The 21,784-nt window shown below is 39.4% G+C and overlaps 1 protein-coding gene across 1 annotated transcript in view; it reads right to left on the reverse strand.

Moving 5' to 3' along the window:
• The window catches only part of NRXN3 (neurexin 3), a 960,107-nt gene that overhangs the window by 526,903 nt on the left and 411,420 nt on the right, over window positions 1-21,784 (reverse strand). The window contains exon 12 of the mRNA XM_085317601.1: window positions 17,246-17,365. Coding sequence (XP_085173727.1) covers window positions 17,246-17,365 — 120 coding nt within the window. The remainder of the gene's footprint in view (window positions 1-17,245; window positions 17,366-21,784) is intronic.

Raw genomic sequence — 21,784 nt, forward strand, 5'->3', positions numbered from 1 at the left:
TCAAGAAAGCTTCTAAGCACATTATACATTATTGCAAACAAGATAGCCCGCCTAATGACAACCAGTCACTGGAAGATGCATCTTCCTCTTCCGGCTCTGCAACATCTTCTCAAAAGGCCAATCATTTTTGCCCCTTCATTATTTATTTTTACTAATAAAATACAAGGATTGAGCTCAAGAGAAACAGTACAGCTAGGAATATAATTATGACACATGGTCTTCATTCTGTATGAATAGGGTGCAGTAAAGCCTTTTGCAGGACCATGTAGATTTGTAAATGTTTGATCTTTCCAATATGCATTTGTGCCAAAAATTTTGAGAGCAGTAGGAAAGTAAAGTACTGCAGAATTACATGGCTCATCTCATCTGCTTCATTCCATTCATCATGTTTGCTCTCTGTGGGCCTGCCTCATGCAACATTTTATCCTAAGTTTGGGATCACCAAAAAGATCTGGCAATCAAAAATGGGARTGTTCCCTAACAATATCTCATCTAGGCAGGTAGCTATTCCTACATGCCATATTACTAGGGTAGCTAAAAATGGATAAAAGGTGCATGGACAGTCTTAGGCCTTCAGTAGACCATCTCAGGGATACTATATCAACAATAAGCCATAGAGAACCTGTTTGGACAAAAATGTCCATACCATAGAGAAAGGGTCTAGAATATGATAAAAAACCAATAAAAAGTGCTGAAGGCATGAATATGGATCTCATGTCACTAAAAAAATTCTACCAGAGCGCCAATTAGCTAAGAAGATCAAATGAAAGCCCTACTGAGCAGAACACAGCCTTTCATTCAGCAAACAGATAATGTCCATATAGCTGTATGTAATTTAAACCAAACAGGAAGGCTAATCACTGCAAAAGTGTGGGAACAGATGAGGCTTTTTGGTAGACCATAAACCTCACTGCTCCTTCAGAAAGTCTTCAGCAAACCAATACAGGAGACGGTGTATGGTTTGAAGAGGCAAGCTCTAACTCACCAGCGAAATCTGAAGAGCTTATAAACTTATAAAAATAACCCAAACTGCCTTATTGTTCCATAGCACAGTACATGCAGAGGCCATATTCATTACAACTATACACTTCCATCCRTAGACAATGGATAAGATCATTCTTGCTGTGCCTGAATAATCCTCTGGTGATGAGAGGTATTCAGCTACATGCCTGATTAAACACCACCTCCCAGAATTCTTGGATAACAGGAATTAAATTTTAATGCCCTTAATCTAGCTGACACTTCTTCACAAGCCCTTTCCCCCCTCCTTCTCCTGTGTTATAAATGACTAATTACCTAATCTGAGGTAATGCAGGCTCTGGTTGAGGCTAATGAAGACGCGGTGGGCAAGATCCTGTTTGCAGCACAGAGTCCCATCAGGAAAGATTAATCATCTTCTAATTTACAATCCCATGTCTTGGCTCCAAACATGCCAGAGAAGGCAGAGAAAGAATCCATCACATTAACCAAATAATATAGCAAATGCTTGGGTGTTGATCAGCAGTAGAGTGCCCTCCTGACAGGAATAGGGAGAATCCAAAATGAAGAGCAGCAGCAGCACTCTATGGTTGCTCAGCACTGGAGAAGCAGGGAAGGGAACTAGCCCTAGTTACACCTCAGATTTGTACTTGGGAAGAAAAAGATACAGGGCTGCATCAGCCCTGCAAAGGAAATTCATCACACTGTGGGATGCTACCCTTTCAGGGAAGTAAAAATACTGTTTCAATGCTCTGACAGGCTGAAAGAAACTGTAGAGCAATAGTCTAAAACCTAAGTGCAATGAAACAGACCTCCAACCACTTATTCCTATTGCATACTTCCATATCTTTCAGGAACACCTTAAGCAATTGTCACTTTTTTATCTCTACATTTAGGTAACATTCATCACTTTCTAATGTTCATCCATGAAATAACCCTTTGTCTTCGAAGTTAGAATGCATGAGCATCATGGAGCCAAAGGGTTTACTAGCTTGAGGGGCTAYACCCACTCCTAGAGATATCTAGAGCTAACCTTCATGACAGCGATTCACTCCATTCCCAATCTCTTACTCAGAGAAAGAATAAAGCTTTTCTATTGTGAACTGAGGCAGAGAGATTAGAGGAGGGAGGAAGGGATAYATCCTAGTGTATTTGCATTCTGATTGACTACAGACTAATACTACATAACTACTAGAAGCTGAAGCAGTGGAAAGGATAAGGGAAAAATGTGCATGCTCTGTCTTCACCACTGAAGGTATCAGAGCATTAGAAACAAAGCAGTAGCATAGATTCTTTTTTTCCTCCTGAGTTCTTTAGGAGGTTGTTTTAGAATTGCCTTTTTAATTGTTATTGCCAATGATCTTTACATTTCTTTCCTTTGAACAGTGAAAATCCTTCCTTCTCATCAAGAGATGCTCCCAGAAAGTTAAAGAACACCTGAACTGTGACAAAAAAGGATTGTTCCTTGATCGCTTATTTATACATGCTTAGACCTCCAGCCTCCTTATCTTCTCAGTTTTTAATGTCCTTCAGCATCCCTGCCCAGGTGATAGGGGTACCTTCTTTCTCTTGATACAGAAGAATTTACAAGCTAAATTTATGCAACAAAAACAGATCCTAATTGTTAGAGAGAAGCTAAAATGGGATCCTTTGAAACTGATAGCATGTATATCAGGAGATTTAAACCACGGACATTTTCAATTGTGCTTCGTCATCACAATTCAAGCCTCTTTATAGTGCTGGGTGCAAGCTGACAACATCAGGTGCTCCATTTAGCTCACAAAGTACTTTCCTATGCAGGCTGAAAGTAAGTGTTCTTAAACAATTTAAAGCCATCTTTCCCTGCCTTCTCTCTATTTCTGTTAACAAAAATGCAAACAAAGCATTTTTAGGTTCATTTTTTTCTGAGGCAGTAAGGCAGATAAGACTAAAGAAAGTAACCTCTTATCATTGTTTTGGGAATTGGACTCTAAACAAAGGAGTAAACACTCAGGTGGAAGTCCCCAAGCTGCTTTCTGGAGGAGAAAATGACTCCTGGAACTGTCATCAACCTCTAATAGCTAAGTGACATTTTGGGAAGGGAGTACACCCGTTTAGGGAGCTAAAGTGACAGGCAGAGATTTAGAATCCGGTTTTGCAAATCTGAGGAATGAATATAACACTAATGTTAGGCAAAGGAAAAGCAGAAACCTAATTCAGGAATAGTAAATTGCTTTTCAAAAGTCTCGAAAAAAAAGTCTTCTAAATTAGGCTTTTGGAACCCTCTGTCTCTCTAGCATTTTCAATTTATTTTCTAAATGCATAACCCTTTATTTTATTAGTATAAACTTGATTTTTTCTTCTTTTTCTTAAAGCTTGTTTAGTAATGACAAAATATGTTTAGGTGAACCAAACAACACTGAGCATGCTGCTCTAACAAGAACCACTAATCAATTTGTATATTACACACATTAACTTCTAGCATGTGTTTTGGATTCTCAAGCTGTGATATGCATTTTCTACCAAGATACATGTCAGGTAGCATGCAGCAGACTCAACAGAACTAAAAATTATATCCACTTAATGACATAAACCAGTGTAATTCAGCTGAGCTCATGGACAGAGCAATGCCCAAAGTGGAAATTCTAACGTGAATTACAGCAACCCAGGAGAAGGCCTCCACAATAACCCATGCCTACTAATAAGGGAAGCCCTTAGTCAGATACTCCCAAACAATTCAGGGGATGGGGCTCTACAGCCTCCTTGCAGGAGAGAAGAMGTTAAATAAATGTCAGTACTAAAATCACATCTAGATCACATAGAAGACAAAGCTCAGGTTCCCTCAAAGAGTCAGCAGAACTCTACCATCAGAGAGCGCCTGGATCTGAGGAGAGCATTACTGCCCAAGAAGGAAGACTTAAGGAGGGCTGTGKGACCGGGTATATCCTACCACACAAGAAAAATAATAATTTAATGGGTTTTTCCTTTCTTTTGGTGTGTGAAACAGAACAGGATTCTCAGGTGATTCTCAGGTGTTTTCATTAGTTATTCAAAAACATCCTTGTGGATCAGCTGCAGCTGATCACTGCGATTGCTAGAGTTTGTTTTGTGTGATCAATGATGTAATTTATGTAATTTAGGATTTTGGGTACCAAGAACCTTCATACCACAGTTAGGAAGAGACAATTTATCAGATATAAAAGTGGCATTCTGAGAACACTTGACCTTACCCTCTCATTTTCTGAGAGGACAAGCACAACCTAAAAGGTCAACCAAGTTAAAACTGTGAAGTGCAAATGCCAGAGAGCCTGAACAGTGCCTCAAGTCAAAATTTCCAAATGATTTTCTAATAAAAAACTCTATAATTTCCATCATTCACTAAGTAACATTTGCTTACCTGAGCAATATCCAAAGAACCTTACTCAGCCTTTGACCTCTCTGATGTGATCATAAACTCTCATTAGAACCAAAAGTGGGAGGATTGTTCTGATATGTAAACTTGTCCCGAAGAATTCTTTCAATTCCCTAAAATAATCATTAACATAAGCTATCTAATTGCCATCAAAGGATAACAGATATTATTTTCTCAGAATTTGAGCCAGATGTGAACCAGAGAAAGATCCATTACTAATCCCAAGCTACCTAGTCTCAGTTCTCCTTTGATTGCCTTTTGAAAAGGAAGTTCTCTTTGACATGAAATAGTCTCACTGCTGCTCCCAGATTGGAAAGATGTACTGTGGTGCCAGCAGAAAATGCCAAAGGGTGCTTAGAGCTCTTAAAAAAATAAACAAAAACAAGAAAGCAAATGAGGAGCAAGAGAGACTTTGCTCAGTGTGTAATAGTTTAAAAATTCTGTCCCTAGAGAATTCAATTCCTTCTGCTCTGATGGGACCTCCTTAGTGACTGTGAGCTCCGTTGACTCACAACTGCTGCTCTCTGCAGGCCCTGGGCTGCCTTTAGAAGGAAGCACATGGAAGAGACAAACACCCTTTCTCCCACTTAAAATAGTAGTCCCTGAGTCAGAAAAAAAGAGACAGAGAAGGGAAGTTGGAAGTCTGCATTATGCCAATTGTAACAGGCTGAGTAAGGATAGAAGCCATGCTTCGCTGATGCTACCAAAGCTGGATCAACAGTCCCCATACAGAATACACGTCACATGCTCTCCCTGTCCATCCCAKGTCCCTGGCTTCATATCCAAAATGCCTTCAGTCTCCAGAAGCATCTTGACTCAATTTGAATTTGATGGCTCAGTATGACCTCTACCTAGTAAACACTAATCATTCAACTGGAACAGCAACAAGAGGACAAATACGTGGTATATATTCGGTAGCATTCATATTTGTGAAGGCAAAGGAAATGTCACATTGCAGGAAGAACCTCCTACTCCAGTGCTATCTTAAGAAGCCTTGATCATACTTTCCAACACCCTATGCCTTTAATCTGCAATTACTAAACCATAAGACATTTGTGCGTGAGATTCTGGAGAGAATCTATAGACAAAACCTAAGTAGTGCAGATCAGCCTTCCCCCCCCCCCCTTAAATTTTCATAGCAGCAGAGAAAAACGTCAAGAATAGCAGCTCTTGAGTAAAGAAAAGAAAATCCTTTGGTGCTCCCTGATGTACATCTGATCAGACTCAGAAATGTTTCAGGAAGTTGTACAGAAATCAAGGAACAGCTTTGAGCTTTGAGGCAACTAGCTGCAACTTCAAAAGCTTGCTAGAGGTCTCAAGACAGGAAGCTCCTCTTGCTCTGGAGAAGCTGCATTTACAAGGCACAGTATATTGGGATTAATGGCTGTTGGTAGAAATGGCAGTTTCAGATGCTCATGTCCAGAACGGGTCTTGAGCTCAGTAACCTTTACAACAACTACAGAAACAATGTAATGTAATGTAATGAATGTAATAGTTATGAAAATCATGAGATACACCTTAGGAGTCCTAYGGAAAGGTATCCAAACCAGAAAATTGTTATTGACTTGCCCTGGAACTGTATCTGTTCCACATCAATCAGGCCCGGGGTGGGGTGGGGGGGGGATGTCTCAGCCAAGTTAATGCATGGAAGAATGCTATACTTGTCTCCCTTCCATCTCCCAACTACTTATCAGGATTCTAATCTGGAAATTACAAATCAGGAAACTCTTCACAGTCAGCAGAAAAACAGGAGAGCACACATTCAAGCACTTCAAAAACACTGAAAACAAAAGTGGGAGGAGAAGTGAAGAGAGACTATTCTTTACAGGAGCATCAGAAAATGAGAGGCAGAGCTATAAAGGCAGTAAACATGCACCTATATGAAGGTATGTGTGTTAGTTGAAAAGTTGAAATGGCAGGCTTCAAGGACATGCAATGGGATAAGAAGCCTTTCATTCCCAGATAAACAGTTCTGCAGATGCTGTTCTACAGAATGAATGCAGCATCTCCACCCATGTCTTCGAAAACAGCTAATGAGATCATTTCTGTAGTCACCATCACCTTCCACACTGACATTAAACTCAGCCAGCAACTCAAGGGGAAGACAATATCCTGGCCAGCTTGTGAAGGGTAACTTTTCATTCCCCAAGAGTCTCTCCACCTCAGTCACAAAAACAGAGGAAATTCAGTAGACTTTTCAAGTACCTCTTCCAATGCTTCCTCTCTATATAGGTAGTAACTTCAGATTAGTATTCTACTCCAAATCTAACTGAAAGCAAACAAAAMAAAATATGCAAGACCTCCTAAAAACACAATTTCCCCACAAACAGGAAAGCACGCAGTGGGAGAAGGAAGGGATCAGAACTCCTAATGATTTTGTTTTAAATAACAATCAGAAAATTTAAGTTTCTAGGCTTGAAGCAAAATGTTTTGCACAAGACCAAAGTAAATACATAAATGTGAAATTAGACAGACCCCTGCAACATGCAATCCTCTTCATCACTTGGTAGGCTGTCAACAAGGAATAGCCACAGAGAACAAGATGCAGTCCCTGCTCCACTGCTTGTGTTTAGTGCAGCTGCTCCCAAACCACAGCATCCTGGTAGCTTGCTGAGGGTTTCCTAAACCCTTCTAAGTGATGGCAAAGCCACAGGATTCAATAAACAGTGAAGGAAGATGGAAACTGCCAAGGGCTATACAAAGCCTTAGGTGATTTTAAAGAACCTCTTTGTGGGATAAATTTGGAGAGAAGAAAAAGGCAACTGGAGATAAATAGATTCTTTCTAACTTCATTTCAGGTTTTCATGCTCCAAATATCCATCAAGGACCTAACAAAAGCCAAGAAAAGCGTATCTGGGGTCTAGTAGGAACACAGCACCATCTCGTGGAGTGAAGGGAAGTATAAGAACAAAGGAATAAGTATTTCAGCACTTGAGACATCTGCAGCTTGGCTTTTAGACAGCCTGCTCTTCTAACAGGTTAACAAATCTCCCTATTGAATTTGTGCTTTAAAAAAGTTCATTGCAGATCTATAAAGAACAAATGAACAACAAACAACTCCCTATTTTTATCTCTCGAACTCATCACTTTTAGCATAAACACTGAAGGCCTCTTCATAAATAGAGACATGTGGGTGGATAACCATCTGTACTRAATGCTATTTGCCAGCAGTCCTAGTGCAGCTGTGAGTACCCTTTTCTTGCAAGCCTGAACTTTCTATGATTAAGGTGGATAAACAAAACAAGTTTCCAGATACTAAACTTGCCAGGGGTCCAGACCCAWGCTTAAATGCAATTAGATCCGGAAAAGGAAAAAATGACTTTTCATTTAGAAAAAACAGTTGGAGGGAAACTCAGAAGAGAAGCTATTCCACAGCCTGCAGTATTTGCTCCCAGATATGGAGGCATGCTTACAGAGCATCTGAGAGTGACTGAATCACCTAGCTGGTTTACATCTTACTGATTATAAATAAGAACTTTCAAGCACCAGAAGGTAATTTGAAAGTTTTGTTTCTCTTTCATTGACCAATCTGCAGTAGAAATTCATCTTTGCAACACAAAGCAGCTAAATACTCCTGTTCAGGACTTTTAAAGGTTGTAGGCAAATACAGACATCTCTGCATAGGAGGATGGAGTTCATCCTGCTTTGTGCTGCATCCCAAGTATTGCGCTATAGCTATCTTCAGTTTAGCAAATATTTCTGAGTTTAATCTTATTTCATTATAGTCTCAAGTTTTTTCTTAAATATAGAAAGCATTATGGTATACTCTGTCCATTTTTAATAACATACGTAGTGAATTTACTACAGAGGGTCTCAAGCGTGGTATTTGGGCTATGTTCTCTGGTGTGACTAATTTAAGATTAAATTATTGGTCTGTCAATCTTCCATGCTAATGAGTCTTCAGTAGCAATTCCACCTAGCAGGTATCTCTGTGAGGATATTTCCTCTGAGACAAAGTATAAATTAGTGTCCAAAGTGCCTGTCAGAATTATTTCACTTTCAAAAGGATGAAGTAAGGGATTAAAGCCTTCAGCTTTTCCCAGTTGGGGTGAATGCAGAGTAAGTTCATCACTGGTGCTAAGTGCAAAAAATAATCAGCCGTTCTTTATTTTACACTCTCAGTGTGAATGCTTAACCTCCATTGTGTTTAAACAATAGGAAGCATAGATAGTTCTGCTTTACTTCTTTTCTCAGCGTACACATTAACTATAATTTTTTGTAACAAGAATTCTCAGGAGATTCTTCATGTAGCAGCACTACCTGCTGCAGAATTGTGTGGAGAAACCCAGGCTAGCATGTGAGATTAACATGATGCCTTCTTTGGGCTAACATAGGCTGTTCCTCAGCAGTATGTGTAACTTGGCAATACTTTAGATGGTTATTTCAGATATCTGTATATGGCAACTCATTTATAGCATGTTTATGCAGCACAGCACACAGTGCTATTACCAGAGATCACCATCATGTTGAGTAACTACATTTTTTGGAGTCAAACATTATGCACACAGGATTTTCTCTCTCTCTCTCCCCTCCTCCTACCTGTTCCCCCCCCCCAAAAAAAAAAAAAAAAAAGAAAGAAACGCACACAGTCCCAAGACCAGAGAGCAATAGCTTGGGTGCCTACAGCAGTTTACCAACATTCAGATACACAGTCATCATTTCTGAGAACTTCTAGTCACTCACACAGACTGCTGACTCAAGAGCCAGATCTGCTCAGTTCATTGAGCACTGAGGACACAATCACTCTAATGTTACAAAGCAGAAAAATGAATCTTTGCTGATCTTAGCAAGGGCTCTGCTTTCTGTAATGTGCCTTTTRCTTGGATCCCTAAAGTAAACCCTGGCCCCCAGGCACTTCTCAAGACAGTCTACATTTCCAGGTAGAAGACATTTGACCACCCAAGTCTCAGGTATTAAAAAAAAGTATCAATATTAGTCCTCTTTTCAGCATTTTGTAATCTTCAATTACGAGACTATCTGAGACAGATGAACTATTAAAGATACAGATGCTTCTAAGGGACCTACAAACTTCATGATGGATGGCTTCTGATAACACCATCTATCTTCATCATTTGTCTAAGATCAGCAGGGCAGAAATGTAACAAACAAAAGGTCATATAGTGCAAACGGGGGCGGGGGGAGGGGGAGAGAGGACGGGAGGAGAGGGAGCAGGAAGAGACAGATAGTTATGGGAAGCCAGTAAACCTGACACTAGCTTTGCTGTGGCCAAACATTGCAAATAAATTTCAGATCAGAGGAGGAAAGCTGAGGTCCAATCACACTTCTTTCAAAATCAACATGTCAGAATATCTTTGACAGAAAGAAATGGCTTATATTTGGCAGATCTGTTATTAAAGACAGACATAGAGTCAGGTCAAGTCATTCCGGTTTTGAGGTCAGTTACATTATCTAAGACAGCTACTCAATGGACACAAGCACAGCTACTGTCAGGTTGAAGCTAGAGACATTTTGACCAAAGTACACTGCAAAACAGTGTCAAATAACTTTGCTTTCCTAGGGAAAGAGCCATTTTGTGCACACTCTCCCCATCCCTCTCCAGATCACACTCGAGTCCCTTGGTGGCAGCTGGCAATGAGAACAACCCACAAGGCATTTAYCATCTACACAGAGGTCTTGGAGGAGCCACAGGGAGTCATATTGTCACAGTTTGAATTATGACTGACGAAAYCAAAAACTTCTAGACAGAGAAGGATTAATTGACTTTGGTCAACACTTTGAAATTAGGATCAATTGTCTTGTTTTTCTTTTTTTTCCCCCCCTCTTTGCTAATTTCCAAAATAAATTCATCATTTTGAAACAGTCAATGAATCCTGAACTTTSCATTTTTGAAAATGATGAAATTAACTACACCCCACTTTTTTATTCCAGCTTCACTATTTTCATATTCAGAACTATTCTAAGATTTTCGCTGAAATACACAAATTGTTTTGCTTACCATAAATGTGCAGTTTTCAGTAGTTAAATTAACAACTGAGAAAAATTTCCTTATCTCCAAATGTCTCCAAAAGTTAGTAGCCACTTTGAAACAAACTTACTTTCACAGATTCAGAAATTTATTCTTCTGTAGACACTGGTTAACTAACTGGGGTTTCAGTTAACACTCCACACCAGCAGAAGACATGTCATTTGATTATATTTTGCCTTGTTGTTGTTGCCTTCCACAATCAGAGGAATTCTTCTGTGGCCCCAAAACACTAAAGTCAAGATGAGGTAACTGCTAACTGCCTTCACTCCCACTATTTGCATAGGCCTCAGATGTCAGTAAGCACTGAAATAGTCCCACACAAATAATCAAATCTACCAGAAAATGCTCTCCCTCATACAGCTTGTTTCACAGGTACGCAAGCAGTCAATTTCAATCTGCCCCTTGAGGACCATTATTAAGAGAACTGTAATTAAGGTTTTGCATCTAAGAAGGTCTTGCAGAGTGTTTTCTCATCCTTACACAAGTTCAGATCACATCTGCGCTCCATAAGGCACTCAACATGCCTCATGCTGGTACCACCATACCTGGTGCAAGATTCAGCTAGAGTATTCAGGCAACACATYTGAGGATAGAAATTCTATAGCATTATATCCAAAAGATTCTACTTAAATTAATGGCCATCAGATTCAGGGTGACTTTTGCGTACAAAATCCAACACTATACCTTTGCCATTCACTTTCAAATTCATCACTGTGCTACCTTTTGGAAAAAAAAAAAAAAAAAAAAAAAGATTTAAGAAGTGGGGAATCTTCTGAAGAACAAAATTGATGGTTTAAGTGTATTTTGGTGGTTTCCTAGAGGTTTTACACTTCCTACTTCTCAAAAGCAAATATGGACATATGCAAGATATTACAAGAAAAAGAAGGACTTTATTGATTTTAAATACATCTTTGTTGATTATGACATTTTGGAACACAAAATTTATTAACCTACATTTAGTGGAAATAGGTGTTTAGAGATCATCATCACTAAATGGAGATTGGAGAGAGAGAACAAAGACTTCTATTTGGTTGTACCACATTACTGCTGCTGAAAACATACCCCAATGTCTTCTCAGGGATCCTACTCTTAGTGTGCTATTACTGTAGGGACAGTTTCAGAGGCCATTTCTTCAACRAGGCAAAATACTCAGGATGCGGTGCCACATAACAAAATATTGTCACTGAAGAGAGCTGAAATCACAACAAACAAATCTGGCAATATTCTTCCATGACATGTCTATAAAAATGGTGTAGCTGCTGAGCAATCTCAGGAAGAGACTAAAGTAACTGCTTGAACTGCTCAGTGGTTTGATACTGAAGCTGTCATCACTACATCTGTACAAAATCTCTCTCCTGTTCTACTGAAATCTGTAGGACAGTCGGATCATAGCTTATGTGCTGACAGCAGCCAGGTGTGCATAGATATTAGTGATTGATTGCAGCTCTTGTCTCAAATGCTCTCTCTGCCACACTATTGAAGTAATTGTAATTAAATAACTCACCAGAGATCTGGCTGCATTTTGGGGATCACAATAGGATAAAGTTGGCTAGCTTTGTCATTAGAAAAAAGGAATCAACTTYAAGTCAAGGCACCTTGAGGAGAAGTTGAAAGCTGTAGAAGTGATTCCATAAAGCACATCTCTCAAATTCCCTCTTCTCACCCAAAACAGGGATACCCAAATTCCACCATAATGCACTAGCCTTCTCAGATGACTCCCAAAAGTCACATGAGGCAAACAAACTCTTGATCTGCTGCCTGATCTGAGGCTTTATAGTTGTTATTCAAGGGAGCAAAATGCCTTTCAGTAAACAGAAAAGCAGTAAGTGTTCTTAAACCATTCAAGTAGTGAAGCGTACTGCCAAGCAACAGAAATGTACATCGTGCTTTAAAAAGTAGTAGAGAGAGATCTTTGCCCTAAAGATGTTACAGTTCTTGAAGCTTCAGAGCAAACAAAGGTAAATAGTGCTAAGAAGTGTAGGGTAAGCAGGGTTCACAACCCAAGTCACARTAATAGGATTTACACCATGTACTAAAGTACACAGCTGCATTTCCCTCCCATTCCTCTCCCTTTTATCCCCATTCTCAGAGCATAAGGTCATTCAGACACAGGAACAGGAGACAGCAAAGGCTTATGGTAGGAACTGAGAATTAGCCATGAGCCAGAAAACAGCTTAGTAGAGAGTACCTAAAAGAGCACTGAGTGAGGGCAGAGCAAGAGGAGAAAATAAGGAGTAGGCAGGGTGCCTGACCTGCTGTAATGCAACATGATTCACTCAAGATAAATCAGAGGTGACTCTTGCTTCAAGTAGGGTGGATGTCTCTGTAGTACCAAATGCAAATCCCTGAACGTGCTGATATTTAAACAGCTGACTGGTTTAGCCATGCATGACTAATGAAGTCTGGGCAAATTTATTTCTGCACACCAGTAATCTCTTGCTCTCTGACTCAGTAAGTGATAAGTTGGGCATATTAGAAATGAATGGGTGATAATTAAAAATGAGCAACAAAAAGTGTTTTCTGTAAGTAAATCAAGCTGAGCACTGACATTAAGAGAGGTCATGAAGCCTGGACAGAAATTGGTCCAGATGGTAACAAAAATAAAATACTAAGGAGAGGGAAGACAGCCCACCTCTGAGCCAGGGTCTGAACCTCTCTGTGAAGGGAGCAGTAACTGCTCAGTGGCAAAGGCAGCATAAGGGTGGAGCATGAATGGCTCGTGAAGCATATCAAAATAAAGCCTGTCTTTATTATTACTTTCATCATTCTCCCTGTTAGCAGGGAGTCTTCTTGAATGACTATTGTACCACACTGTGAGGTGTTGATAAAACTTATGCATTCATTTATGGGGGGGGGGAGGGGAACAACATTGGAGGAAGTGGAAAGGGTTTACTCCAATATCCCAAACACCTCACCCAGAATATACACGTGGCAGAAAGTTCAGCTTCAGTCTTCCTCATTCTGTTCACTATGTTCTGTACTTTACTCAAAAGTATTGGTCTTAGACTTGTTTTGCTAATTTTGATGTCTTTCTATTTAACTGAAAAAAAAAAAAGAAGAGCAAAGTCACCATGACCTCCTGTTCCTCTATGCTTCCCTCCTCCTGAATGTGATTCACCAATAGGTGGTAGAAGTGTATAAGTTATACATCATGTGGAAAGGGCTCTTTGAAGAAAAATGCTGCCAATTATATAAAAAGAACAACAATCCTGTATATTACCACTCCTCCAGACAAAAAGCGAGCACTTCTTAACCAAACAATCACATTAAAAAGGTGAGAAGAATGCTGTGTTTATCAACAGACTTTGAAATGTGTACAGTCTGGAAGTGTGAAGATATACACACAAGCAGACAGATAAATATGGGCTGCCTTTGCTTCCTGCCGATATGATGGAAAAATTGTTTTTAAACCAGCTGGATATTACAATCTAAGAGTTAATAAATGAATAAATAACCCCCTTAAAACAGTAACCAGCAGATGGACTTAACAATTGCTTGAACAAAAAAACTATTTGAAAAAATGCTTTGTACTCTGCTTGCATTAGTCATTGCTGCAGGCTATTGGATCTTTTGCAGACAAACAGCCTCCATTAATACAACGCTATGCTAGCCTGGTGATTCCTACTTGAAAGCTTGACCCTCAATGTTACTATCTGCACAAGGCATTCAGAAAYAAGCAGTGTTTTCTATGATCTCATTTCCTTTCCCATACCTTTCCCATTAGTTAGTTTGCTGAAGCCTGTTTTTTTTTATACATTCAATCTGTGCAGAGAAGAAATTGTTATAGCTTGAACAGAGAGAGAAAAACTAGAATAGGTTAAGGAGTAAACCCAGTCACAGGACAACAATATAAGCATATGCCATATATCTGGTATCTTAGAGTCTATAACTACCATATTTTCATCTAATATGACTGTGAAGAAATGAGTAGCTTCAATTAAATTAAGTAGATAGGATGGAGTTCCCTTCAAATGCAAATGTTTCATTAGCAGTATGGGTTAACTTCCAATTCTGGTACTTTATGCACAAGTTACACACTTGRACAATGTAAGTAACATTAGGCTTGCTACATAACACCAATGAATGTACAAATGCATCTATAGATTTACAATCCGCATCTCTGCCACCTAGTTTATCTRTGCTTCGCCTTCATGTCTCAGAAATAGCAGTTCCAAGCCAGTTACATCTGAATTGGGAGGCTTTACAGCCCAGTCCTGAGACAGAATTAGAGAATATTAACAACTCCAGATGAATCATATCTGCTCACAAAGCTTTCTCAAGCACTGATAGGACTGAAAAACTTTGCAAAGTTTACTCTAGCAAATAACAAATCTCGCTCACCCGTCAATGAGGATGATCTAAAGAGATAATCAGTAGTAATTTAAAAGACAACCATAAATGCCATTTATTTATCTCAGACACACTGAAATATTCTGCAAATGTATGGCAAAACAAACATCCCCATGTGAATGTATGTGTTGTTTAACAGGCATGGAAAGACTATATATATTCAGCTAGGCCTTCTTTTGCTACCGTTTCCATTGTGTAAATATAGAGTTGTTCTATTGACTTCAATATTCCACATTTACATCAGTGGGAGACCAGAACTTGCTCATAAAATAGCAACAAACATCTACCAAATCAAGAGAATTAGGCTCCTGGGGTTAAAAAATTTTTACCAAAGAGTCTGAAGCATTTCTAAATAATAGCAATGCTTCAGCATATACAGAAGTTATCTTCCCCTGCCATCCCTTATGCTAAATCCAATCTAAACAACATTATTTCTATTAGACCTAGGCAGAGCAGCAACTGTATCTAATAGACAGGAAAAGGAAGTAARCCCTTCTCCCTCTCTCCAGCCCACAATGCTTCCTAACTTAATCAGGCTATCAGGAGCAGAACTATCCTTTCAATGTCCTGATAACATGCAAAGACTCTAAAAAACACAAAAAATGGTATACGCACTCTTTGAAGATCCTGTTTGAAGTCTCGTTGTGTCTCAGCAGTCCATATGACTTACCTTTCCAGATCATTTTCAAACCCACATCCTCCTGTGAGCATCTAATTCACCATCAAGGGCTGACCCTGGGAGGCTGGCTACCTTGCCCAAGTCATCCCCATTCAAATCATATTTCTGTCTCCATTCTGCATGATTGCCAGCTGCCAGCTCTAAAAAGCAGCATGAATCCCCAATTACAGACACAGGAAACCAGCTTATTGATATTTTAGACCCTGTTATAAGTCATTAGCAACAGTATAACAAGGGCATTGTGACATTCTGGAGCTGTGATGCCCAACACACTAGAAACAAAGACGATGCAACAATAATCTCTAAAGAGATCTCTGTGGTGCATATTTAAATGCTGCTCAACAGGTTCCAAGGTAGTATTTCTTTTAGGCAACAGGTTTATACTATGCTTACTAAATCTAAGCTGAATGACTGAACAAGAGGTGTACAAGAATGGGAAACTGGGTGCCAAGTAGGGCTTCCAGTTCCCCATTCTTGTGCAACTCTTGTTTGAAAAGGGGCAGAAAACCAAAGCCAAATTTTGGGCTCTAAGTTTTCTTCTGGATCCAATGGAGTGATTCTGGTTTCATAACAACTTAAGATGTTGCACTGGAGTCTCTAAATCTCTGCCCGTACTACCCTTTTTACACTGCCTCTCTGTCATTGTATGACTGCACATGGGCCTTTCCAGGATCAGTTTGGGACAACCATGCTGAGAGAAAGGGGCGAGCAACTCAGAATATCATGCTATCTGAATGGCCCATAGAAAGACAGGCATTGTGTCCTATAGCAGGAATAGATTGTCACTACTTACTAAACAGTTCATTATATGTGCCATCAATTCAGCTGCATGGCTCAGACATTTAGAGGAAGGAGTGAAGATCTGACACTGCTTTGGCACTAACACTGCACAGACCTTGCTGATCCCACTAATAGAGTGTACCACAAATGCTCTTAATGAAAAGCAGCAGCTTGTGAAATGCAGGAGGTTGGAGTGGAYTAGAGTTATTTCTGGCCCTAAATTATTGAAACCTATTGCCACACTTACTGCAGCACTAAAAATGTGTTTCTTTGTTCCCATCCCCTTAAAAGTGAGGAGGGAGAAGGGGACTATTTACCTTCTTCAAAAACAAAACTGAGGAGACTGTGGAGCTGAACTGATCTGCTTCCTCCAGACGGGAGCAAAGACCCTACCCTGGTGAGTGAAGGAAATGTGTGAAGACTGATATCTTCCTGTGGGAAGATTTCAGGGTTTTTTTTTCCAATTCTGTTAGAGATCTTAATACTAATTGGCCAAGAAAAAGATATCCAATGTTTTGAGACAAATAAACATGGCAAGAAGTACAACACTACTGTTGTATGTTTAATTTCTTACCTGTTTTTAACTGAACATTCTAGCAAACAGTACCCAAGTTTTCATCTTTGCAGACAGCTAGTCTGAATAGCGACTAAATCTAAACCAGGGATCAGCAGTTTTAAAACGGATACCACATCTTTGCCACCAAGGTTTGGATTAAACAGCCTTGAAACATAACACACAAAATCTAGCAATTTCTGTACCTATGTAAATCTTACACAGTTCACACAAGTCACTTCTGGTTTCTATAAACCAGGAATTCAATTAACTTCAATTATTATCATTTGGTGTGGCTGACCTAGCTTAAAAAAAATTACATACTGAGTATAACCTTGCACATTTACATTTTAACAAGGAGAAAAATGAACTGCTGGATGCTTCAAGGAAACTTTCAAGGAAACAAWGTTTGAGTTTGCCACTGGAAAAGCTGTATTTCATTTGTAATCAAAACTAATTAGGTGTTCTTTAGGCTCCAATTGTCAGAATTCACAGCTCCCTCTAATCTGATGAAAAAAGCTTACTTACGGTCATTACACTGGCTTCCAGAATATGAAGTCATGGAACAATCGCATGTGAAGCCTTCCCACTGCTGATTACAGATGCCCTGGTTTGCACAGGAATCTTCTTGGCAGGTAGTGCTTGGTCCTAGGGAAGGGATGACAAGAAAAACGTGAAACAAGTCTTGGATAATCATTTGGGTCAGGCCCACAGCAATTCCAATTCATCATTACCATTACCATCAGCATCCTTATACAGAAGAGAAAAAGCACCAACCAAACATTTTCCAATCTTGGATGGTCAAACTCAAGTAAACAGAGGACACAGACAATTGCACACTCTACAACAAAACAGTAAACTAACACAGAGCAAGGAGGGAGAGTGAACAGTAACATATTCCTTCTTAGGTAGGCTCAACTAGTACATTCAGTGTTCATTCAAAGAAATTGATAGCAAAACATGGTGTGATGGGTAGATAACCAAGGCTGACATGCCCTCCTTGTTGTAGTGATGCATGCTAGAGTGAAATGGGCCCACAAACACAAATGATGTTTCATCCTACCCAAAAAACCTTGATATACGGATCCAAATGGAAGTTTTTCAGCCTCACTTTGCTACAACTTTGCTTTAAAGATGAAAAAGGTGCTGTCTAGTCCTTTAGAGAGGTTCCTCTGCAAACACATCAATAAAGCCCTCTTAATGCATGACATTGTTCCATAATACTTCTCTTGGACTCCTGGACTGGTTTTCACAGCCTTCAGGGGAAGTGGGGAAGGAAGCAGCCATTACTAACTGAACAGCCTTTCACTGTTCTGTGAAGTGGAGCTAAGAGCTGCTATCAGATAAACCTTGCAAAGAGACAACACAAACAGGCAAAGAGTGATCTTCAGATAAGAAGAGGTCTGAATGACAGCTGCTGTATCATCCACAAGGAGGTAGCTGAATTCTGAATCATCCTGAGTAGAAGTGAAGCTGCAAGCCATAGATTAAAGTTGGAAGTGACTTCCTAGGCAGGTATTTTATCTTCAGCAAACTAGACACAGGTATGCTGCTCCTATTGTGCAGTACTTCAAAAAAAAAAAAAAATGTACAACTACAGTTGAAATATCTGCTATGTTTATCCTGCATTGGTTGGAAAAGAAAGAAAGAAAGGAAAATAAAAAAATGGGACAAAGTGGGGAGAAGATAAACTGGCTAGGCTGCTTAAGATCAGTTCATTTAACTATCTCCATTCTCATGTTAAGGACAATCACATAAGCATAAAGCAATGATGGTTTTACTCATCCTAGAATCTTCTATTACAGTCTCTGTTAGAAACAGTAATTCCATTAGCCTTATCCCACTCTTCATCCTTATCTTTTGACTACATCAGCACCACTATCTGYATTTTATAGATGAAATAAGAGATATCAAAGTGGAGATAGTGTTTTCAAATGCTTTAATCCAAAAATGAAAACTTTAGTCTCCATCTACACCACTCATTGGTGTAGATTGGTGTAGCTAGCGTAGATGTAGATGAACCCATTCATTGGGTCCAATGGTTGTACAGCATCTTTGAAATTCAGGTTATGCATCTAGGACTTTTTTTTTTTTTTTTTTAACAAGCTTTTGTAGAACACATTTAACTGAAAACCCCCAATCTTGCCATGATCTTCCCATCAATTTGATGATCTAACTAGCAACAGAACTTCATACCCCTGGTACACAGTTCCTGTTCTTACCATCGTATCACTTTTTCCTAGTGCAAGAACAGAATGGGTGAATTTCAGTAGCTATTTAGGCATTTCTGTGTTTCTATCTCTTGTCTGCAGTGAAAAGGAGTATGTGAAGATCAGTAAAYAGGAAGTTTAACTGAAAATTAACAAAACCTGAGAATTCTGCATCAGCCTCTGAATGTCCAGTTGATCTGTATTTCTGCATCTGTTAATTTTTACTGAACCAGCTCAGGATCTCAGGGCTTGCAAACTGGGTCCTTGTTGAGTCTTTCCTTCCTCRGAGAGAGTTCGGCGCTCTATTTTTATTTCAAGCTGTCTAGCTAGAGGTATGGTTTTACCACTGTCTCTGAAGAAAATCACCCTAAGAAAGTACAACAGCCCAGATCTCTCATCCATGTTCCCCTTGGAATAATTATTTTGTATTCTTAACTCTTTTCTGYGGTTCAGTTGTATGGTGGATTTCTCTCAGCCCCAAAACTAAGTGCTACTTTTTGAGTGCTACTGCTGCGCATTGTTAGAACTGCCATCCCACAAGTGGGAGCAGTGACAAGAGAATCATTCTTGCTGTGTCATTTGAAAGCTCTTTTCAGTGAAAGGAACTTTAGGAATAAAATATACAGTATTGTATTCATCATTCTTTTGAGTTATGTGAAGAATTCAGTTTCTTTATACAACAGCTGCAGTATTACAGCAAAAATGTCTTGTGCTTTGATCATACCTAGCAGTAAGAATTAAGCTAAGCAAACTGTTCTTGATCTTGCACATTACGCCTTCCTTTACACATTGAAGATTCACTCCTACAGAAAGGAATTTCCTGTTGTGTTTATTTCCCCACTAAAATGAAGTTTTGTAACAGACAAGGCTCAGTGATACAACGGGTCCATTTTACCCTCCATCTCCCCAAATGTACTGCTGTTCCCCCTTTCTTCTTTGTCTCTTCCAAGAGACCACCAGCCAGACACTATGATTAATGCCTTAATCTAGAGTCTATTTCTAATAGTATCCTCTTTCATAACCAGGGATACGGTTTCTGCTCTTTTCAATTCAATGTGCAGGTCCAGTACAGGTCTGAGACAGGCACTGTTTCTTTGAAAGTAGTTACATTAGGCAGAGTATAATTCTGTTCTAGGACTTAGTGAGGGATAAGAAGAAAATTAAATGAATGGATCTGAGTTTCCCAATGTTAAAATATACTTGGAAAAAATTGGTTTTTGAGTAAGAAGTGAACTAATTCAGGACTGAACTCTGTGGATCCTATTCTCCACACATGTCTAATTGTGAAATACCAATGGCAGTATGTGGATATCTACAGCGTATAAATATAAGAAACTAGCACTATAGCTAGTTCATTGCAAGATTGAGGACCTGTTAGATCCTCTATCTAAAGCTGCAAGTGGTAAAAAGCAGGAATATCACAGAGTCATTTTAGCTCAGCAGATAAGAATCAAAAAACTAAGGCCAGTTTTCTGAGATTTCAGTTTCAGATTTTTGTAAATAACTCATCTTCCATTTCATTGCCTAAATAAAGTTAGACATCTATAAAGTTCCATATTTAAAGTTACATATTGTCAGAAATAACTTAAGAGCCAGCATGCTGCAATCCTCTGAAAATAYAGCCATTTATTCCAGCAACTCAAACCCAAATCTCCCATACCTCTGGCATCAGTTATGATGCTGAGACCTTCTGCCCCCAAAACATGGCTGGTCTGAAAATTTCAGGGACTGGGACTAGCTAAGTTAATAAATCTTTAAGCCTCCCAAAGAAAGGACATTCATATTATGGTGACAAGAAAAGGCAATCAACAGCAATGGCAATGCTCAGAAGACAGATCTACAGGCTTCCCTCCCTCCCCCCGCCAATGCAACCTGGTATATGCGCATCTTCCTTCCTCTTCTCACCATACCACTTGCCCTCTTTAAGATCCATAAAAGGTCTTGAGAGAAATGCTCATACACATGCTGGTGAGGAAAACAGTAACCATACAAGGAAATTTCAACTGCATAAAAGGGAATATACCTGAATCTGAGATCTGGCAGGATAGAAATGAAGAATAAGTAAACAACATTCAGGTACAGAAACTAAAAAATGAAAAGAAAGAAAAAGACTGAAAGAGCTGTATGTGAATGAGAAAAGTAAAGTCAACTGGAAAAACACCCTTCCCTACTGCAGATCACAGCAGTGCAAAAGTTGTGCCACCAGGCTATTGTTCTGGAATAGCCAACCTTATTTAGTAAAGGTTGGTTTCCTGAAAGGCCAAYAATCCATGTCATGTACTCAATACAAACATACCCCCTTCGGTGTCAATATGACCAGGCTTCTGCATCTGAAAGGCAAATATTCTTACATGGCTAAGGCCTCTGCATGAACTCAAGCTCAAGCTGCAGTAAATCTTCACACTTTCATACAAAAATCAGTTTTTGATCAGTGAGCAAAAAATTAGGTCCTCCAGGACCTCTTCTTCAAGTGGCATCTACCTTGCTAGATATCAAAAACTGAACAGAACTCTTGAACATGGATTTTCGAAATCTGATGGACATGCAAGGAACAAGAGAGGGTAACAGCAGCTGTGGCCTGAGAGGCACACTGATATCTAACTGGTGATATCACTGATGTCACTTCCCCAACCCCACCCCACTCCCGCCCCTGCCACATTTAGAATGGACAGCACAAAACATCTGAAGCCTAGAGCTACTTACACCCCAGTGTGTTTCAAGGCTTCTGTTTCATTTCACAGTAACAATAAATTTCAGTAAGAATTTCATGCATGAATCAACATCACAAAAAAGTCCTATCTACTTTATAAAAATTACCTAGATACTATCCAGTAAAAGGTTCTAATAAAGACCTAAA

This window comes from Rhea americana, unplaced genomic scaffold (genome assembly GCF_003343005.1).
Source record: "Rhea americana isolate MKP2758 unplaced genomic scaffold, rheAme1 scaffold_5, whole genome shotgun sequence".
Taxonomy (NCBI): domain Eukaryota; kingdom Metazoa; phylum Chordata; class Aves; order Rheiformes; family Rheidae; genus Rhea; species Rhea americana.